At 41.2% G+C, this 22,974-nt stretch overlaps 2 protein-coding genes across 3 annotated transcripts in view; one reads left to right on the top strand and one right to left on the bottom strand.

Moving 5' to 3' along the window:
• The window catches only part of man2c1 (mannosidase, alpha, class 2C, member 1), a 42,799-nt gene extending 34,652 nt beyond the window's left edge, over nt 1–8,147 (top strand). For both annotated transcript variants that reach the window (XM_061969452.2, XM_061969451.2), the window contains 5 exons: nt 1,120–1,229; nt 4,258–4,337; nt 4,405–4,547; nt 4,615–4,718; nt 6,915–8,147. In XM_061969452.2, coding sequence (XP_061825436.2) covers nt 1,120–1,229; nt 4,258–4,337; nt 4,405–4,547; nt 4,615–4,718; nt 6,915–7,062 — 585 coding nt within the window. In that variant the 3' untranslated portion in view covers nt 7,063–8,147. The remainder of the gene's footprint in view (nt 1–1,119; nt 1,230–4,257; nt 4,338–4,404; nt 4,548–4,614; nt 4,719–6,914) is intronic.
• Nucleotides 8,148–14,230: 6,083 nt separating this feature from the next.
• neil1 (nei-like DNA glycosylase 1) overlaps nt 14,231–22,974 on the bottom strand; it is a 28,184-nt gene continuing 19,440 nt past the window's right edge. The window contains exons 9-10 of the mRNA XM_072913997.1: nt 21,190–21,397; nt 14,231–14,335 (exon numbers count right to left, since the gene is read on the bottom strand). Coding sequence (XP_072770098.1) covers nt 14,289–14,335; nt 21,190–21,397 — 255 coding nt within the window. The 3' untranslated portion in view covers nt 14,231–14,288. The remainder of the gene's footprint in view (nt 14,336–21,189; nt 21,398–22,974) is intronic.

Here is a 22,974-nt window from a genome sequence, read left to right as displayed (position 1 = left end):
TGCAGATGATGTGGTCCTGATGGCTTCATCTGGCCAGGATCTTCAGCTCTCACTGGATCGGTTCGCAGCTGAGTGTGAAGCGACTGGGATGAGAATCAGCACCTCCAAGTCCGAGTCCATGGTTCTCGCCCGGAAAAGGGTGGAGTGCCATCTCCGGGTTGGGGAGGAGATCTTGCCCCAAGTGGAGGAGTTCAAGTACCTCGGAGTCTTGTTCACGAGTGAGGGAAGAGTGGATCGTGAGATCGACAGGCGGATCGGTGCGGCGTCTTCAGTAATGCGGACGCTGTATCGATCCGTTGTGGTGAAGAAGGAGCTGAGCCGGAAGGCAAAGCTCTCAATTTACCGGTCGATCTACGTTCCCATCCTCACCTATGGTCATGAGCTTTGGGTTATGACCGAAAGGACAAGATCACGGGTACAAGCGGCCGAAATGAGTTTCCTCCGCCGGGTGGCGGGGCTCTCCCTTAGAGATAGGGTGAGAAGCTCTGTCATCCGGGGGGAGCTCAAAGTAAAGCCGCTGCTCCTCCGCATCGAGAGGAGCCAGATGAGGTGGTTCGGGCATCTGGTCAGGATGCCACCCGAGCGCCTCCCTAAGGAGGTGTTTAGGGCATGTCCGACCGGTAGGAGGCCACGAGGAAGACCCAGGACACGTTGGGAAGACTATGTCTCCCGGCTGGCCTGGGAACGCCTCGGGGTCCCACAGGAAGAGCTGGACGAAGTGGCTGGGGAGAGGGAAGTCTGGGCTTCCCTGCTTAGGCTGCTGCCCCCGCGACCCGACCTCGGATAAGCGGAAGAAGATGGATGGATGGATGGATGGGAGATGTTGCCGTTTTGAGATTCAGAGGTAGAGCGTTCCAAAGTTTAGGCCTGCTACTCCAAAAGCTGATTGATGCCAACATATAAAGAGTTACAGTAGTCCAGGTGTGATGCATACACCTCTGTTTCTAACTGGTTTATGAGCAGGTAAGATTTCACCTTCTGGATTAGTGTAAGTTGGAAGAAGGCAGTTTTTACCACTGAGCGTATTTGTTTGTGAAGTTTAAAAGAGTTATCAATAAAAACAACAAGACATTTTGCATAAAGGCAGGACCAATGCCACCATGTTTCTTTTCTCCTCAGGTATGGGGTCATAAATGGGCCGATTTGTCAGAGCACAATTTTGGAGTGGCCCTGCTCAATGACTGCAAGTACGGGTATTCGGTCTTCAAGAACACAATGACGCTCTCGCTGTAAGTCAACGTTTGAATAAAACACTAATTACACTGTTGAGTCGCAGTTAAAAGAGATGGGAGGTATGGCTCCTTCAAGGGAGACCGATCTTGTGGTGCCATTCGTGTCAAAAGAGCCGTTAAAAAGACTGGCTCGTTATATTTTGTATGCTGGAACTCATACATCACTTGCAGCAGTTAAAAGATTTATGTTTTAGTAATTCAAACTTACATATCTCACCAATATTTATTCTGTTGGTGGAAATTTTTCTGAAATATTATTACAATTTGAGTTTTTATTGTATACATTACATTGGCTGGTACCTGTTGCGCCTTCCCTGAGTCTTCCTCTCAGGTAATAAAACACACTTGTCAATCCCAAATTCTTTTGGATGACATATATAATGAGTAAAAAGGACCCCAGAGACAGAATAGTACAATACCATGTTTTACTGAAGCTTCAGGAGACCAGCCCTTACAGTGCAACAATAGCATCAGCAAGAAGAGGTCTGAATCCAAACAAAAAGAGTCAGCTTATGTAGAGCAAAAACAGCCACAGGAGCACAGCTGCTTCTTCAAAACAGATACGAAACTGGCCAAAACTGCTGTGTAAGCCGACAAACAGGAGCCCTTAAGTTTACTAGCGGACATAAGATAAAACAAGGAGGTCACGAGAAGACGCACTACATGGGAAAATACTAGCTGCATTAAACATCAATCAATGTTTATTTATATAGCCCTAAATCACAAGTGTCTCAAAGGGCTGCACAAGCCACAACGACATCCTCGGTATAGCCCACATAAGGGCAAGGAAAAACTCACCCCAGTGGGACGTCGATGTGAATGACTATGAGAAACCTTGGAGAGGACCGCATATGTGGGTAACCCCCCCCCCTCTAGGGAGACCGAATGCAATGGATGTCGAGTGGGTCTAACATAATATTGTGAGAGTCCAGTCCATAGTGGATCCAGCATAACAGTAAGAGTCCAGTCCATAGTGGATCTAACATAATAGTGAGAGTCCAGTCCATAGTGGATCTAACATAACAGTGAGAGTCCAGTCCATAGTGGATCTAACATAATAGTGAGAGTCCAGTCCATAGTGGATCTAACATAATAGTGTGAGAGTCCAGTCCATAGTGGATCTAACATAATAGTGAGAGTCCAGTCCATAGTGGATCTAACATAATATTGTGAGAGTCCAGTCCATAGTGGATCCAGCATAACAGTAAGAGTCCAGTCCACAGTGGGGTCAGCAGGAAACCATCCCGAGCGGAGACGGGTCAGCAGCGCAGAGATGTTCCCAACCGATATACAGGCGAGCGGTCCACCCCGGGTCCCGACCCCGGACAGCCAGCATCCCATCCATGGCCACCGGATCTGTGTGTCTCCCCTTCCACAAGGGATAGGGGGGAGCAGAGGAGAAAAGAAAAGAAACGGCAGATCAACTGGTCTAAAAAAAGGGGGGCTATTCAAAGGCTAGAGTATACAAATGAGTTTTGAGATGGGACTTAAATGTTTCTACTGAGGTAGCATCTCTAACTGTTACCGGGAGGGCATTCCATAGTGCTGGAGCCCCAATAGAAAACGCTCTACAGCCCGCAGACTTTTTTTTGGGCTCTGGGAATCACTAATAAGCATGACTATGGATTAAGAAAGATCACTTAAAAATATCTCATTCTCACATACCTGTTGTATTTTTCCTCACTTAAAAATACTACAGATCCCACAGATAAAGTCCTTGCAAACTACTACTAGTAACACAGAAAAAAAAATACAAATTAAAAATGAAATGTACATATTTACAATACATATAAATACAACTAGAATACAAATGTTCACATGGTAAAAATGAATGCACAACTGTACTACCCTACCTGCTGAACTCTTGCTTTCAGGCACTATAGTCAATTCTCCTCCTTCCTGGTAGGCAGTAAACGTGCACACCTGTACTGTAGCTAGTGGGGACAATTTTGATATAAAAATGGCATACAAACTTCAACTCCTAAATGGGAATTGATTCATATCGTTCACTTAAAAGATCCGTTCAAAAGGCTCAGCTCGTTCGCGAATCACTAACAGTTCATTTGAATACCGTATTTTCCGCACCATAAGGCGCCCTGGGTTATAAGCCGCGCCTTCAATGAACGGCATATTTCAAAACTTTGTCCACCTATAAGCCGCCCCGTGTTGTAAGCCGCATCTAACTGCGCTAAAGGAATGTCAAAAAAACAGTCAAATAGGTCAGTCAAACTTTAATAATATATTAAAACCAGCGTGATGTGGGCGCGCATGGAGTCGTATATCAACATGGACGAAGCTGCGTGAAAAAAGCCACCCGGCCTCTTCGCGTAAACTTAAACTTACCTTAACCACTCGCTCATCTTTTCTTCATCCATCCCTTCGAGTTAGCTTTTATGATGACGCCGGCTGGAAAGGTCTCTTTTGGCAAGGTCTTCCTTTTGAATATCACCATGGGTGGAAGTTTCTGGCCATTAGCATGGCAAGCTAGAACCACAGTGAAGGATGACTTCTCATTCCCTGTGGTGCGAATATTCACCGTACGTGCTCCCGTTGTATCCACAGTGCGGTTCACAGGAATATCAGTTGCTGTGAAATAGTAATCCGTGTGCGGATGGAGAGATTGCGTCTTTTCATGAACCGGATCCCTGTCGCTTTGTAGGAGCCATTTTGTGGTCTTTACAGATGTAAACACACAAAGGAAATGATAATATCCGCGCGCTTTTTCTTCTTCTACGCGGGCGGGTGGTTGCTTACAGTAGAAGAAGAAGCGCTTCCTGTTCTATGGGGGCGGGTGCTTACCTTGGCGGTTGCTTGCGTAGAAGAAGAAGCGCTTCCTGTTCTACCGGGAAAAAAGATGGCGGCTGTTTACCGAAGTTGCGAGACCGAAACTTTATGAAAATGAATCTTAATATTTATCCATATATAAAGCGCACCGGGTTATAAGGCGCACTGTCAGCTTTTGAGAAAATTTGTGGTTTTTAGGTGCGCCTTATAGTGCGGAAAATACGGTACTTCTTTATCTCAGGTTGAGGGCACCGAAGGCTCCAGATGCCAACGCTGATATGGGATGTCATCACTTCACCTATGCCATCATGCCACACGCAGGTTAGTCCCACTTTAGGTTGTGTTTCCCACGTTGAAATGTTCACTTTTATCCTATTTTGTATTGCAGGGACCTTCCAAGATGCCGCAGTCATCCAGTGTGCGTACAACCTCAATTTCCCTTTAAGGTTAACCCCGTGCTCCTCTGACATGGCGCTCTGGAGCGCCTTTTCCATCAGCCCTGCGGCTGTCATCCTAGAGACTGTTAAACAGGTATCACACGGACCATAACCTTGACCTATATTGAATAAGTATGCTCAGTCTGCATTCACAACAACAGGCGGAAGGCAGGAAGGGAGCCCTCGTTGTCAGAATGTACGAGGCTTACGGCGGAGGTGTGACTGCAACCCTCCACACAACTCTTCCAATCAGAGAGGCCTGGCAGTAAGTGGCATTTCTGCAATGTCACATTTTATATACAAACCCCGTTTCCATATGAGTTGGGAAATTGTGTTAGATGTAAATATAAACGGAATACAATGATTTGCAAATCATTTTCAACCCATATTCAGTTGAATATGCTACAAAGACAACATATTTGATGTTCAAACTCATACACATTTTTTTTTTTTTTGCAAATAATCATTAACTTTAGAATTTGATGCCAGCAACACGTGACAAAGAAGTTGGGAAAGGTGGCAATAAATACTGATAAAGTTGAGGAATGCTCATCAAACACTTATTTGGAACATCCCACAGGTGTGCAGGCTAATTGGGAACAGGTGGGTGCCATGATTGGGTATAAAAACAGCTTCCCAAAAAAATGCTCAGTCTTTCACAAGAAAGGATGGGGCGAGGTACACCCCTTTGTCCACAACTGCGTGAGCAAATAGTCAAACAGTTTAAGAACAACGTTTCTCAAAGTGCAATTGCAAGAAATTGAGGGATTTCAACATCTACGCTCCATAATATCATCAAAAGGTTCAGAGAATCTGGAGAAATCACTCCACGTAAGCGGCATGGCCGGAAACCAACATTGAATGACCGTGACCTTCCGTCCCTCAGACGGCACTGTATCAAAACCCGACATCAATCTCTAAAGGATATCACCACATGGGCTCAGGAACACTTCAGAAGACCACTGTCGCTAAATACAGTTGGTCGCTACATCTGTAAGTGCAAGTTAAAGTTCTACTATGCAAAGCCAAAGCCATTTATCAACAACACCCAGAAACGCCGCCGGCTTCTCTGGGCCCGAGATCATCTAAGATGGACTCATGCAAAGTGGAAAAGTGTTCTGTGGTCTGACGAGTCCACATTTCAATCAATCAATCAATGTTTATTTATATAGCCCTAAATCACAAGTGTCTCAAAGGGCTGCACAAGCCACAACGACATCCTCGGTATAGCCCACATAAGGGCAAGGAAAAACTCACCCCAGTGGGACGTCGATGTGAATGACTATGAGAAACCTTGGAGAGGACCGCATATGTGGGTAACCCCCCCCCCTCTAGGGAGACCGAATGCAATGGATGTCGAGTGGGTCTAACATAATATTGTGAGAGTCCAGTCCATAGTGGATCCAGCATAACAGTAAGAGTCCAGTCCACAGTGGGGTCAGCAGGAAACCATCCCGAGCGGAGACGGGTCAGCAGCGCAGAGATGTTCCCAACCGATATACAGGCGAGCGGTTCACCCCGGGTCCCGACCCCGGACAGCCAGCACCCCATCCATGGCCACCGGATCTGTGTGTCTCCCCTTCCACAAGGGATAGGGGGGAACAGAGGAGAAAAGAAAAGAAACGGCAGATCAACTGGTCTAAAAAAGGGGGGCTATTCAAAGGCTAGAGTATACAAATGAGTTTTGAGATGGGACTTAAAGGTTTCTACTGAGGTAGCATCTCTAACTGCAAATTGTTTTTGGAAATATTCGACATCGTGTCCTCCAGACCAAAGGGGAAGCGAACCATCCAGACTGTTATCGACACAAAGTTCTAAAGCCAGCATGTGTGATGGTATGGGGGTGCATTAGTGCCCAAGACATGGGTAACTTACACATCTGTGAAGGCACCATTAATGCTGAAAGGTACATACAGGTTTTGGAACAACATATGCTGCCATCTAAGCGCCGTCTTTTTCATGGACGCCCCTGCTTATTTCAGCAAGACACTGCCAAGCCACATTCAGCACGTGTCACAACAGCGTGGCTTCGTTAAAAAAAAGAGTGCGGGTACTTTCCTGGCCCGCCTGCAGTCCAGACCTGTCTCCCATCGAAAATGTGTGGTGCATTATGAAGCGTAAAATACGACAGCGAAGACCCCCGGACTGTTATCGACTGAAGCTCTACGTAAAACAAGAATGGGAAAGAATTCCACTTTCAAAGCTTCAACAATTAGTTTCCTCAGTTCCCAATCGTTTATTGAGTGTTGTTAAAAGAAAAGGTGATGTAACACAGTGGTGAACATCAAACATGTTGTCTTTGTAGTGCATTCAACTGAATATGGGTTGAAAATGATTTGCAAATCATTGTATTCCGTTTATATTTACATCTAATACAATTTCCCAACTCATATGGAACGGGGTTTGTAGAATATTAAATAAAACGTATGTGTGTTGACTACAATATACTCTTTCCTTTCAGTTGTGATCTTTTAGAGCAAACAGACACGACTCAGCCAGCATGTGTGACTGCAGATGGGATCATTCTCCACTTCACTCCATTCCAAGTTAGATCGCTGCTGCTTATATTTGAAACAGCAAGTCATCAGGTAAAGAGTGGAACCTCTTAAGGTATCCATAGGGAAGGTTTGCCTTAAGTTGCACAAATTGTCCTCAAGTGACACAATTTAATTCAAATGTACATGTGGGGTTTTTTGTGATGTCACAATAGAAGAATACTGATAACACACGTCTGTGTCCTGGCTGCTCAGTACAAAATTGCTAATAATGAACAACTGAGGAAAATATATGCATGTTTTACAGGACTCTCATCATCTGCCTCAGAGACCCAAGTAGTTTTTAGTGTCTTGTGCAAATTAGCCATGTTAGTCATTGTAGGAGCAAGATCATGTGTGTATGTCACGTGGTGTTTGTGGATGTGTACACAAGGAACAGAAGCATGTGTCAGGTGACATAGGTGGCCATCACCATAAAGAAGCTTTTTTTTTTTATACCTGTACCGTATTTTCCGCACCATAAGGCGCCCTGGGTTATAAGCCGCGCCTTCAATGAACGGCATATTTCAAAACTTTGTCCACCTATAAGCCGCCCCGTGTTGTAAGCCGCATCTAACTGCGCTAAAGGAATGTCAAAAAAACAGTCAGATAGGTCAGTCAAACTTTAATAATATATTAAAAACCAGCGTGATGTGGGCGCGCATGGAGTCGTATATCAACATGGACGGAGCTGCGTGAAAAAAGCCACCCGGCCTCTTCGCGTAAACTTACCTTAACCACTCGCTCATCTTTTCTTCATCCATCCATCCCTTCGAGTTAGCTTTTATGATGACGCCGGCTGGAAAGGTCTCTTTTGGCAAGGTCTTCCTTTTGAATATCACCATGGGTGGAAGTTTCTGGCCATTAGCATGGCAAGCTAGAACCACAGTGAAGGATGACTTCTCATTCCCTGTGGTGCGAATATTCACCGTACGTGCTCCCGTTGTATCCACAGTGCGGTTCACAGGAATATCAAAAGTCAGTGGAACCTCGTCCATGTTGATAATGTTCTCTGGCCGGATCTTTTTTTCAGCTATCTTGTTTTTACAATATGCACGGAAAGTAGCCAGCTTTTCTTGAAAGTCTTTAGGCAGTTGCTGTGAAATAGTAGTCCGTGTGCGGATGGAGAGATTGCGTCTTTTCATGAACCGGATCCCTGTCGCTTAGTAGGAGCCATTTTGTGGTCTTTACAGATGTAAACACACAAAGGAAATGAAACGTACGGTAATATCCGCGCGCTTCTTCTTCATCTACGCGGGCGGGTGGTTGCTTACAGTAGAAGAAGAAGCGCTTCCTGTTCTATGGGGGCGGGTGCTTACCTTGGCGGTTGCTTGCGTAGAAGAAGAAGCACTTCCTCTTCTACGGGGAAAAAAGATGGCGGCTGTTTACCGTAGTTGCGAGACCGAAACTTTATGAAAATGAATCTTAATATTAATCCATATATAAAGCGCACCGGGTTATAAGGCGCACTGTCAGCTTTTGAGAAAATTTGTGGTTTTTAGGTGCGCCTTATAGTGCGGAAAATACGGCTCAAGAGGGAGAGAGGAAAGAGTGGAGCTCGGTAGCCATCATTTCTGTTGACCGCTTGATTAGAGGCTTTGTCAAGCTTACCGTATTCTTCGGACTATAAGTCGCACCGGCCGAAAATGCATAATGAAGAAGGAAAAAAAACATATATAAGTCGCACTGGAGTATAAGTCGCATTTTTTTGGGAAATGTATTTGATAAAAGCCAACAGCAAGAATAGACATTTGAAAGGCAATTTAAAATTAAAAAATTGCTGTAGAGCACAATTTTTAGATTTGGGGTTAGGTTTTTTCATTAGATCACAGTTTTAGCCAGTCCTGATGTGTGTGTTAAGTTTGGTGAGTTTTGAAGCATGTTAAGGGGGTCAAATAACAGCTCAAAGAGGCAAAAGTGACTGTTTTTAGTACTTTTTTGTCTTGAAGGGGGAATTGCCAACTTCCTGTTGATTTTAGCCCGAGAATGTACCATTATGAAAGTTAGGTCTGAGTCAGATCTACATAGAGGATTTTGTTTCATGTCTTTCCGACCTTCCTAGTGGGAGTTACAGGCAGTCTGTTTTTTTTTTTTCCTAGGGGGCGCTAGAGCGCATTTTAGATTTTTGCGGGTTTTTTTTTTTATTAAAAGACAATTTTCGCAGGTCCTGATGAGTGGGTCAAATATGGTGAGTTTTGAAGCATGTTAAGTGGGTCAAATTAGTGCTCAAAGAGGCGGCGGAAGAATAATAATAATAAAGAATAATAAAACGAACGAATAACAATAGGTCCTTATGTCCCATTGCATAAGGACTCCCTTCGGGAGTCCTTTTGCAATGGGCCATTGCGGGCCCTAATTAAAGCTGCAAGCAGCATTGGTCGGGCCCGCGTATTTGGTAGGTGGTAGTTGTAAGTGTCCCAATACTTTTGTTTAGTTTTCGTCATAAGTGTCCCAATACTTTTGTCTACTTTTAGTCTGAAGTGTCCCAATACTTTTGTCTAGTGTACCTACCTTGTCTGCATTGTGTGGGCATGCTGGTGCTTCCTGCTTTTAAGCAGCCATCTTAAAAAAGCAGCAGTGCAGCAGCATCAGCGCAGCGGCTCTTTGAAGGGTCATAAAATCAAAACCGGAGCAGGTATTAAAAATCCCATCTATACTTTTAATCACAAGGGTTTAATCTCTCTCCTGTGTTAGTTTGAAGCCGAAACGACAAACGCGCTCAGAGGAGATAGATTTTGAAGGAAGGTGACCGGTTTTTACAAAAATGTTGTTTTGAAGGGGGAATAGCAAACTTCCTGTTGATTTTTGCTGGGGGTTGTCAATTTATGAAATGTAGGTCTAAGTGAGACCTACATAGAGGTTTTTGTTTCATCTCTCTCCGACCTTCCCAGTGGGAGTTACAGGCAGTTTTGTCAGATTTTTCATCTGAGGAGCAGTTTTTTGTGCGTTTTATTAAAAAATTGCTGTAGAGCACAATTTTTAGATTTGGGGTTAGGTTTTTTCATTAGATCACAGTTTTAGCCAGTCCTGATGTGTGTGTTCAGTTTGGTGAGTTTTGAAGCATGTTAAGGGGGTCAAATTACAGCTCAAAGAGGCAAAAGTGACTGTTTTTAGTACTTTTTTGTCTTGAAGGGGGAATTGACAACTTCCTGTTGATTTTAGCCCGATAATGTACCATTATGAAAGTTAGGTCTGAGTCAGACCTACATAGAGGTTTTTGTTTCATGTCTCTCCGACCTTCCTAGTGGGAGTTACAGGCAGTCTAGTTGTTTTTTTTCCTAGGGGGCGCTAGAGCGCAATTTTGATTTTTGCGGTTCAGTTTTTTTATTAAAAGACAATTTTCGCAGGTCCTGATGAGTGGGTCAAATATGGTGAGTTTTGAAGCATGTTAAGTGGGTCAAATTAGTGCTCAAAGAGGCGGCGGAAGAATAATAATAATAAAGAATAATAAAACGAACGAATAACAATAGGTCCTTATGTCCCATTGCATAAGGACTCCCTTCGGGAGTCCTTTTGCAATGGGCCATTGCGGGCCCTAATTAAAGCTGCAAGCAGCATTGGTCGGGCCCGCGTATTTGGTAGGTGGTAGTTGTAAGTGTCCCAATACTTTTGTTTAGTTTTCGTCATAAGTGTCCCAATACTTTTGTCTACTTTTAGTCTGAAGTGTCCCAATACTTTTGTCTAGTGTACCTACCTTGTCTGCATTGTGTGGGCATGCTGGTGCTTCCTGCTTTTAAGCAGCCATCTTAAAAAAGCAGCAGTGCAGCAGCATCAGCGCAGCGGCTCTTTGAAGGCTCATAAAATCAAAACCGGAGCAGGTATTAAAAATCCCATCTATACTTTTAATCACAAGGGTTTAATCTCTCTCCTGTGTTAGTTTGAAGCCGAAACGACAAACGCGCTCAGAGGAGATAGATTTTGAAGGAAGGTGACCGGTTTTTACAAAAATGTTGTTTTGAAGGGGGAATAGCAAACTTCCTGTTGATTTTTGCTGGGGGTTGTCAATTTATGAAATGTAGGTCTAAGTGAGACCTACATAGAGGTTTTTGTTTCATCTCTCTCCGACCTTCCCAGTGGGAGTTACAGGCAGTTTTGTCAGATTTTTCATCTGAGGAGCAGTTTTTTGTGCGTTTTATTAAAAAATTGCTGTAGAGCACAATTTTTAGATTTGGGGTTAGGTTTTTTCATTAGATCACAGTTTTAGCCAGTCCTGATGTGTGTGTTCAGTTTGGTGAGTTTTGAAGCATGTTAAGGGGGTCAAATTACAGCTCAAAGAGGCAAAAGTGACTGTTTTTAGTACTTTTTTGTCTTGAAGGGGGAATTGACAACTTCCTGTTGATTTTAGCCCGATAATGTACCATTATGAAAGTTAGGTCTGAGTCAGACCTACATAGAGGTTTTTGTTTCATGTCTCTCCGACCTTCCTAGTGGGAGTTACAGGCAGTCTAGTTGTTTTTTTTCCTAGGGGGCGCTAGAGCGCAATTTTGATTTTTGCGGTTCAGTTTTTTTTATTAAAAGACAATTTTCGCAGGTCCTGATGGGTGGGTCAAATATGGTGAGTTTTGAAGCATGTTAAGTGGGTCAAATTAGTGCTCAAAGAGGCGGCGGAAGAAAAAGAATAAAGAATAAAACGTTACAATAACAATAGGTCCTTATGTCCCATTGCATAATGGGACATTGCGGGCCCTAATAAATGAAGAATAGTGAACAACAGGCTGAATAAGTGTACGTTATATGAGGCATAAATAACCAACTGGTATGTTAACGTAACATATTATGGTAAGAGTCATTCAAATAACTATAACATATAGAACATGCTATACAATCTGTCACTCCTAATCGCTAAAGCCCATGAAATCTTATACATCTAGTCTCTTACGTGAATGAGATCAATAATATTATTTGATAATGTGTTCATCATTTCACACATAAGTCGCTCCTGGGTATAAGTCGCACCCCCGGCCAAACTATGAAAAAAACTACGACTTATAGTCCGAAAAATACGGTATATTTTTTGCTATTTGTGTACAAAATGATCCCAGGTCATACTTTATTCATCAAACGCAGCCTGGGTGTGCAATCTGGTGCATTAGAGCAAATGATTTACTGTATTGTGAATTGTGATTGAAAAGTATGCCAAGAATAAGCTTGTAAAATGTTTTTTATTAAAAATATGTATCATGGAATAAAAACAGTAGTTTTACTTGACATTCTGTCTTGTCAGTCTCCCACTACATTTCTTGAAGCCTGCAACAAAAAGAAAGTTTACCACACTTACGGCATAATCTACGAAAGGTTTACGTGTATCAAAACACATGCAAACTTGATAGCACACGCAAAGCTGATCTAAATATTTGTCGATTAATGAGCAAAATAAGGAGTGCAATCCATTTAACATCTTTGTCTTAATGATATATGCAGAATATATGTTGACATACCTGCCAACTTTTGAAATCAGAAAAACCTAGTAGCCAGGGTCCAAGGGCCGCAGGCCCCGGTAGGTCCAGGACAAAGTCCTGGTGGAGGGTTCAGGGCTTCGCCCCCCGACGCAAAATGATTATTAGCATTCAGACAGGTTAAAATGTTGCTAAAACCATCACTTTTCTATCAGTCACAGTGACTTTTCAAAACAAAAATATTACAGCAAAAATCATATGGGTTGATTGACATGTTTATTCTGTAAGCTAACTTCAATAGTTTGAAATTATTTTGACAGTTAATGCCAGTTATCCTGTCAACCTTTCACAAGACTTCAATTTGTTCATTGAAAGTATAAACACTTTTTACAGTAAACAAATGGTAAAACAGTACTAAACAATTCCATAAAAAAAAAAATTGGTGTCATTATTAACTTTCTGTCCAAGCTTGTATAATCTACTGCCTTGTTCAATTGTAAAAAATATTCTGTGCCTAAAATTCACATTTCTATCACAATTATCATACTGTAAACATGGTAAGCTAACTTCATTAAAATTAATAGTCCTGTCAATAGCATGGAATTACAATTCAAATGTCGTTTTTTTGTAAGCCTTTCAAAAGAATTCAAAATATGAAAAATGAATGAAAATTAATTGAAGCCATCAGACACTTGAAAAGTGGCACATCACATCTCTAATGTAATCATTTGAACTTTTCAACAGAAATAGCACTGCAAAAATATTAAGGACATACTTCTGTATTTTGGTAGTTATGCTGTCAACATTTAACAAGATTTCTTCAACTTGGACTTGAAAGCATAAATAGTATAAACACTTTTAACAGTATGTCGTGCTGTGAAATACAGCCGACAGGATTGCGCACCAAACACGAAGCAAGGCCAAAGCGCATGCATGGTGCAGGAGAACAAAGGACTTCTTTCATTTAAGGTTTGTGATAAACCATCAAACTCATTCGTTAAAAGGACTTTATAGTAATATAAAGCGAGTTTTTCTGGACATTATCATGCAAGAAAAGTTTATTTTTGGGACCGCGATCACCCCGTAATGATTTTTAAAGGTTGCATTACAAACATTTAACTGTCCCATGTGATCAGCCAGTGCGATTGGAAGTCCATGCTCAATTATTGCCTCCGTAAATAAAACTTCGGCATTTATCACATCCAAAGAATCTGTTTGGGCGACGAAAAACGTTGAAAGTTTTCCACTTGTATCGCTAGCAACGGCATTAGACTTGTGTTTTTTTGTCCCAACGTGGTCTTTTACATCGCTAATTCCTCCGTGTCCGATCGAAAAATCTTGTCTGCACAAGGTGCAATTTGCGTAGTTTTCACCCTTTTTTTTTTTTTTAATTAATGAAAAACCGTATTTTTTATCACTGCAACCGTAACCCGGAATAGGTTGATGAAAACCGTACGAATTACGGGAAAACCGGAGTAGTTGGCAGGTATGTAAGAGTCATTCAAATAACTATAACATATAGAACATGCTATACAATCTGTCACTCCTTATCGCTAAATCCCATGAAATCTTATACGTCTAGTCTCTTACGTGAATGAGATCAATAATATTATTTGATAATGTGTTCATCATTTCACACATAAGTCGCTCCTGGGTATAAGTCGCACCCCCGGCCAAACTATGAAAAAAACTACGACTTATAGTCCGAAAAATACGGTATATTTTTTGCTATTTGTGTACAAAATGATCCCAGGTCATACTTTATTCATCAAACGCAGCCTGGGTGTGCAATCTGGTGCATTAGAGCAAATGATTTACTGAATTGTGATTGAAAAGTATGCCAAGAATAAGCTTGTAAAATGTTTTTTATTAAAAATATGTATCATGGAATAAAAAACAGTAGTTTTACTTGACATTCTGTCTTGTCAGTCTCCCACTACGTTTCTTGAAGCCTGCAACAAAAAGAAAGTTTACCACACTTAGGGCATAATCTACGAAAGGTTTACGTGTATCAAAACACATGCAAACTTGATAGCACACGCAAAGCTGATCTAAATATTTGTCGATTAATGAGCAAAATAAGGAGTGCAATCCATTTAACATCGTTGTCTTAATGATATATGCAGAATATATGTTGATAATCAGAACGGCCACAATACTGGGAGGAGAAAATGCAAATATAAATCACTCAACATGCAGTGAGATTTATCAATGCTGAAACTGTCCTGCAGGCAGTATTTTGCATCTTAAAAAGTCTGAAATCTGCGTGCAAACTGAAATGAGGCGATCACGCTGCAAAGACAGCTGGACAGAGAAGCCTTTGTTCTACGTGTGCATGTCATATTTGGACTGTTAGAAATAAAAAGAAAAATATATATACACAGGTAAAAGCCAGTAAATTAGAATATTTTGAAAAACTTGATTTATTTCAGTAATTGCATTCAAAAGGTGTAACTTGTACATTATATTTATTCATTGCACACAGACTGATGCATTCAAATGTTTATTTCATTTAATTTTGATGATTTGAAGTGGCAACAAATGAAAATCCAAAATTCCGTGTGTCACAAAATTAGAATATTACTTAAGGCTAATACAAAAAAGGGATTTTTAGAAATGTTGGCCAACTGAAAAGTATGAAAATGAAAAATATGAGCATGTACAATACTCAATACTTGGTTGGAGCTCCTTTTGCCTCAATTACTGCGTTAATGCGGCGTGGCATGGAGTCGATGAGTTTCTGGCACTGCTCAGGTGTTATGAGAGCCCAGGTTGCTCTGATAGTGGCCTTCAACTCTTCTGCGTTTTTGGGTCTGGCATTCTGCATCTTCCTTTTCACAATACCCCACAGATTTTCTATGGGGCTAAGGTCAGGGGAGTTGGCGGGCCAATTTAGAACAGAAATACCATGGTCCGTAAACCAGGCACGGGTAGATTTTGCGCTGTGTGCAGGCGCCAAGTCCTGTTGGAACTTGAAATCTCCATCTCCATAGAGCAGGTCAGCAGCAGGAAGCATGAAGTGCTCTAAAACTTGCTGGTAGACAGCTGCGTTGACCCCGGATCTCAGGAAACAGAGTGGACCGACACCAGCAGATGACATGGCACCCCAAACCATCACCCAACCATGCAAATTTTGCATTTCCTTTGGAAATCGAGGTCCCAGAGTCTGGAGGAAGACAGGAGAGGCACAGGATCCACGTTGCCTGAAGTCTAGTGTAAAGTTTCCACCATCAGTGATGGTTTGGGGTGCCATGTCATCTGCTGGTGTCGGTCCACTCTGTTTCCTGAGATCCAGGGTCAACGCAGCCGTCTACCAGCAAGTTTTAGAGCACTTCATGCTTCCTGCTGCTGACCTGCTCTATGGAGATGGAGATTTCAAGTTCCAACAGGACTTGGCGCCTGCACACAGCGCAAAATCTACCCGTGCCTGGTTTACGGACCATGGTATTTCTGTTCTAAATTGGCCCGCCAACTCCCCTGACCTTAGCCCCATAGAAAATCTGTGGGGTATTGTGAAAAGGAAGATGCAGAATGCCAGACCCAAAAACGCAGAAGAGTTGAAGGCCACTATCAGAGCAACCTGGGCTCTCATAACACCTGAGCAGTGCCAGAAACTCATCGACTCCATGCCACGCCGCATTAACGCAGTAATTGAGGCAAAAGGAGCTCCAACCAAGTATTGAGTATTGTACATGCTCATATTTTTCATTTTCATACTTTTCAGTTGGCCAACATTTCTAAAAATCCCTTTTTTGTATTAGCCTTAAGTAATATTCTAATTTTGTGACACACGGAATTTTGGATTTTCATTTGTTGCCACTTCAAATCATCAAAATTAAATGAAATAAACATTTGAATGCATCAGTCTGTGTGCAATGAATAAATATAATGTACAAGTTACACCTTTTGAATGCAATTACTGAAATAAATCAAGTTTTTCAAAATATTCTAATTTACTGGCTTTTACCTGTACATAGTTAAATGTTGTTACCCACATACGAAAAACGAGCAGGCACCTGCAACATATGCCACAACAGAAGAAGAAGAAAAAAAAGAGATGGCAACGCCGGCAGCAAACGTGGTACGCGACAAACTAAAAAAGGGAATACTAAAGACCAGGGGAAAAAAGGCCAGAAAAGTTCAGCGTGGACTCGTTTTTATGAGGTTGTAAATCACGATGATAGTAATGCTGGCTACGTGATTTGCAAGAGCTGCGACGCTGTTTATGTCTACGACAGTCACAAAACCGGGACATCTAACATGGTGCATCACATTTGTGCAAAACCCCGAACCTCCACAAACACCCTGAGCGTGAGCAGTTTCGTCCGCCGTGATCCCAGAAGAGTGCCACAGGATGTTAAAACACGATAGAACGCAGCTGCCTGCAGCAGTTTGAGTGGCGCGAGCGCGCTTGGAGGTGCGCTCAGCGCGGCTCCCAGATGATTGCGCACTGGTGTGCGTCTGGGCCGCGACAGCGTGGCACGCATTGAATGTCTCTGCTGCATTGGATCAGTCTCCTTTCTTTAACAGGCAAAAGCTTTATAACCTCACTAATGCCTTGCGTCGTCTATATTAGATATATAACAATGGGCGGGTGGCGGGCGGGTGCGGTTTTGATTAAATGTTAGTTCGGGTGGATGGCGGATGGTTGACGACTTTTGTGATGCGGTTGCGGATGAAATAATTGCCTATCCGCGCATCTCTAGTAGTGACCTTGATGAGAACCACGAGCATGCAGATGAGCTTTCCTGAGACGGTTTCTCACAGTGTGTGCAGAAATGCTATGGTTATGCAAACCAATTGTTGCAGCAGCTGTCCGGGTGGCAGGTCTCAGACAATGATGGCTTGTGTGGTTACATGCGGCTGTGAGGCCAGTTGGATGTACTGCCAATTTCTCTGAAACACCTTTGGAGGTGGCTTACGGTGGAGAAATGAACATTTAATTCACGGGCAACAGCTCTGGTGGACATTCCTGCAGTCAGCATGCCTACTGCACGCTCCCTCAAAACTTGCGACATCCATTGTGCTGTGTGATTAAAACTGCACATTTCAGAGTGGCCTTTTATTGCAGGCAGCCTAAGGCACACCTGTGCAATAATCATGCTGTTTAGTCAGCATCTTGATATGCCACACCTGTGAGGTGGGATGAATCATCTTGGAAAAGAAGAAATGCTTACTAACACATGTATACTGATTTGTCAGCAATATTTGAGAGGAATAGGCATACCTGCCAACTACTCCGGTTTTCCCGTAATTAGTACGGTTTTCATCAACCTATTCCGGGTTACGGTTGCAGTGATAAAAAATACGGTTTTTCATTAATTAAAAAAAAAAATTTTTTTAAAGTTTTATTCACGAAATCGCGTAACAACAATGACAATCGACACTGCTTCCCGTAACTTCCTATCGAGCCATTCCGAATGCCATGCGCGAGGCTATTTATAGCACCGCTGCCAAGCACGAGGCACCAGTTGCCATTGTTTCCAAACGAGCGAACGATCATGGAATCAGCCGGAGAAAAATCGCAAACGAGTCTTAAACCGAAAAGAAAACTGCAGTCATTCCGTGAAGAATATTCAAAAGCCTATCCGGTAATAATTATCCGTTCCAAAAAGGGTGAAAACTACACCAATTGCACCTTGTGCAGACAAGATTTTTCGATCGGACACGGAGGAATTAGCGATGTAAAAGACCACGTTGGGACAAAAAAACACAAGTCTAATGCCGTTGCTAGCGATACAAGTGGAAAACTTTCAACGTTTTTCGTCGCCCAAACAGATTCTTTGGATGTGATAAATGCCGAAGTTTTATTTACGGAGGCAATAATTGAGCATGGATTTCCAATCGCACTGGCTGATCACATGGGACAGTTAAATGTTTGTAATGCAACCTTTAAAAATCATTACGCGGTGATCGCGGTCCCAAAAATAAACTTTTCTTGCATGATAATGTCCAGAAAAATTCGCTTTATATTATTATAGAGTCCTTTTAACGAATGAGTTTGATGGTTTATCACAAACCTTAAATGAAAGAAGTCCTTTGTTCTCCTGCACCATGCATGCACTTTGGCCTTGCTTCGTGTTTGGTGCGCAATCCTGTCGGCTGTATTTCACAGCACGACATACTGTTAAAAGTGTTTATACTATTTATGCTTTCAAGTCCAAGTTGAAGAAATCTTGTTAAATGTTGACAGCATAACTACCAAAATACAGAAGTATGTCCTTAATATTTTTGCAGTGCTATTTCTGTTGAAAAGTTCAAATGATTACATTAGAGATGTGATGTGCCACTTTTCAAGTGTCTGATGGCTTAAATTAATTTTCATTCATTTTTCATATTTTGAATTCTTTTGAAAGGCTTACAAAAAAACTACATTTGAATTGTAATTCCATGCTATTGACAGGACTATTAATTTTAATGAAGTTAGCTTACCATGTTTACAGTATGATAATTGTGATAGAAATGTGAATTTTAGGCACAGAATATTTTTTACAATTGAACAAGGCAGTAGATTATACAAGCTTGGACAGAAAGTTAATAATGACACCAATTTTTTTTTTTTATGGAATTGTTTAGTACTGTTTTACCATTTGTTTACTGTAAAAAGTGTTTATACTTTCAATGAACAAATTGAAGTCTTGTGAAAGGTTGACAGGATAACTGGCATTAACTGTCAAAATAATTTCAAACTATTGAAGTTAGCTTACAGAATAAACATGTCAATCAACCCATATGATTTTTGCTGTAATATTTTTGTTTTGAAAAGTCACTGTGACTGATAGAAAAGTGATGGTTTTAGCAACATTTTAACCTGTCTGAATGCTAATAATCATTTTGCGTCGGGGGGCGAAGGAACCCCCCAACAGGACTTTGTCCTGGACCCTGGCTACTAGGTTTTTCTGATTTCAAAAGTTGGCAGGTATGAATAGGTCATTTGTGTTTATAGTAAAAGTTTTAGATTTTTGAATTAAACTCATTAAAAATGGGAGCAAGAACAAAAGTGTTGCATTTTATTTGTATTTAGTATAACTCCTTCAAAAATGTCTTGCAATATGCATTTTGATCATTCCTGCTGCAACTAGTCTACATATTGTGATTCTATATTGCAGAAAATTATCGATTTGTGCTATGATCTAATATCATACCTGCCAACTTTTGAAATCAGAAAAACCTAGTAGCCAGGGTCCAGGGGCCGCAGGCCCCGGTAGGTCCAGGACAAAGTCCTGGTGGGGGGTTCAGCGACGCAAAATGATTATTAGCATTCAGACAGGTTAAAATGTTGCTAAAACCATCACTTTTCTATCAGTCACAGTGACTTTTCAAAACAAAAATATTACAGCAAAAATCATATGGGTTGATTGACATGTTTATTCTGTAAGCTAACTTCAATAGTTTGAAATTATTTTGACAGTTAATGCCAGTTATCCTGTCAACCTTTCACAAGACTTCAATTTGTTAATTGAAAGTATAAACACTTTTTACAGTAAACAAATGGTAAAACAGTACTAAACAATTCCATTAAAAAAAAAATTGGTGTCATTATTAACTTTCTGTCCAAGCTTGTATAATCTACTGCCTTGTTCAATTGTTAAAAATATTCTGTGCCTAAAATTCACATTTCTATCACAATTATCATACTGTAAACATGGTAAGCTAACTTCATTAAAATGAATAGTCCTGTCAATAGCATGGAATTACAATTCAAATGTAGTTTTTTTGTAAGCCTTTCAAAAGAATTCAAAATATGAAAAATGAATGAAAATTAATTGAAGCCATCAGACACTTGAAAAGTGGCACATCACATCTCTAATGTAATTGAACTTTTCAACAGAAATAGCACTGCAAAAATATTAAGGACATACTTCTGTATTTTGGTAGTTATGCTGTCAACATTTAACAAGATTTCTTCAACTTGGACTTGAAAGCATAAATAGTATAAACACTTTTAACAGTATAACAGTACTAAACAATTCCAATAGATAACATTGGTGTCATTACCTTTTTGTGGCTAAAATCCAAATTTAGCAACGGCATTAGACTTGTGTTTTTTTGTCCCAACGTGGTCTTTTACATCGCTAATTCCTCCGTGTCCGATCGAAAAATCTTGTCTGCACAAGGTGCAATTCGCGTAGTTTTCACCCTTTTTGGAACGGATAATTATTCCCGGATAGGCTTTTGAATATTCTTCACGGAATGACTGCGGTTTTCTTTTCGGTTTAAGACTCGTTTGCGATTTTTCTCCGGCTGATTCCATGATCGTTCGCTCGTTTGGAAACAATGGGCAACAGGTGCCTCGTGCTTGGCAGCGGTGCTATAAATAGCCTCCCGCGTGGCATTCGGAATGGCTCGATAGGAAGTTACGGGAAGCAGTGTCGATTGTCATTGTTGTTACGCGATTTCGTGAATAAAACTTTTAAAAAAAAATAAAAAATTAATTCATTAATGAAAAACCGTATTTTTTATCACTGCAACCGTAACCCGGAATAGGTTGATGAAAACCGTACTAATTACGGGAAAACCGGAGTAGTTGGCAGGTATGTAATATAAGCCTCCCTCCAGTTGGAGAGCATAACAACAGGAATGTAGAGGGAAAGAAGTGTTTCCAAGGGCACATAATGCTGATAGTACACACTAATAGGGTGGTCTGTGCCACTTTTGCAGTTATCAATTGCACATGCAGTCTTAGTAGATCACATACAACACACAATTTTATAGTTTGCATAAACTGTTAAGCGTGTGGTATTTGGATCCTCAAAGATCAGGCTCTTAATATTTTCAGACAATGTGAATATTGTTGTAATCATACCTGCTGCTGGCTCTGTGTTCTTCTTTTTCCTCCTGCCTGAAGTGGATGTCGGTTCTCGCTGAGGTGTGTTTGCTTCCGAGGACTTGACAGATCTTCTTCTGGGTCTGGCTTCTTCTTGAGGTACGTTTTCTTCTTCCTTTGCTGCTTTTCTTGGCTTTTTGCCTGCTTTTTTCTTCACTGTGCTGTCAGAGTTCTGTTTCCTGGACACCTGAAGTACAGCCACAATGGGGTTACATTTCTACAGTGGTGGTCAAAAGTCTACATACACGTGTAAAGAACATCATGTCATGGCTGTCTTGACTTTACAATAAGGCTGAAACGACGCGTCGACGTAGTCGACGTCATCGGTTACGTAAATACGTCGACGCCGTTTTTGTGCGTCGGCGCGTCGCATATTTACGTCACACTACTGTCATGGCGGAGCGCAAAGCAGACGATGCGAGCGAGGGGAAAAAAGCACGCCAAAAGTCGTCAAAAGTGTCGGAGTATTTCAATAAACGGCCTAATAATGTTGTTGTATGCACACTGTGTCGAGCGGAAATGGCCTATCATAGCAGCACAACGGCTATGAACGAACATTTGAAAAGAAAACCCCCGACAGCGTTCTTGCCATCACCATCAACAAGTCAATCGTCCGCGTGCGTATACGTTGTCATTATTACACAAAAACATGAATGTGTCATTTGTATCTGCGTTGTAAATTCATAAACTAAAGCACCGTTTGCTCTGAGAGGCGCGTTTGGCGTGCCTGTTCAGTGTTTACAAAGACGCGCTCCTCTTTAACGCTGTGGAGAGGCGGCGGCGGCGAGCGAGCGGCGAGGCGGGGCGCGCCGGGAGCGACGCCGCAAGAGACAGGGGACGACGAGCGAGCGAGGAAGAGGAGCTGAAAAGCGAGGAAAGAAAGAGAAAAGAGTTGGAAGAGAAAAGACTTTGTGTAAAATTCAAAGATTGTAAACCTGGCAAAGCCGTCTGGCGTTCAGTCTGTCGGTCCTGAAAGAACCCCACGGCACAAGACGTGTCACAAACGCTAACGTTAATTAGTTGTGCAAATACCTTTTACAACATTAACAGTTACATATACTATGTACAAACCAACAATTAACTTTCACTTTAATCATACTATCATTGTTGTGTTATTAAGCAAAATAAGCAATACTTTTACTTTTGTTGAAATGTTTACACTGTACACTTTTTTGTATTGGACGTTTATCTTTATTTTTGCACATTTTAGCAAATAAGCAATACTTTTACTTTTGTTGAAATGTTTACACTTGTTACAGAATATTTCCGTTTTGCACTTTTTTGTATTGGATGTTTATCTTTATTTTTGCACATTTTAAAGCAAAATAAGCAATACTTTTACTTTTTAAATGCTTATACTATTCCAGAATATTAAGATTTGCACTGGATGTTTACTTTTATATTTGCACATTAAAAAGCAAATAAGCTACTTTTAATTTTGTTAAATGTTAAAAGTTTTAAATGTTTACATTGTTACAGAATATTTTGTCATATTGTTGTCAATGTTGACTGAGTGGCCATACTTTTTTTTTTGTAAATAAAAGCCATGCCTTTTGAAAAAACTGGCCTACATTTATTTTTTCCTCTTCATTTTAAATAAAAAAAATAATCGGTAAAAGGAACAATAATCTATAGATTAATCGAAAAAATAATGTCTAGATTAACCGATTAATCGAAAAAATAATCTATAGATTAATCGATAGAAAAATAATCGTTAGCTGCAGCCCTACTTTACAATCATTTCTACAACTCTTATTTTGTGAT

This window comes from Nerophis lumbriciformis, linkage group LG10 (assembly GCF_033978685.3).
Source record: "Nerophis lumbriciformis linkage group LG10, RoL_Nlum_v2.1, whole genome shotgun sequence".
NCBI lineage: Eukaryota > Metazoa > Chordata > Actinopteri > Syngnathiformes > Syngnathidae > Nerophis > Nerophis lumbriciformis.
The sequence above is the reverse complement of the archived record's forward strand: the minus strand, read 5'-3'. Positions and strand labels throughout refer to the sequence as shown.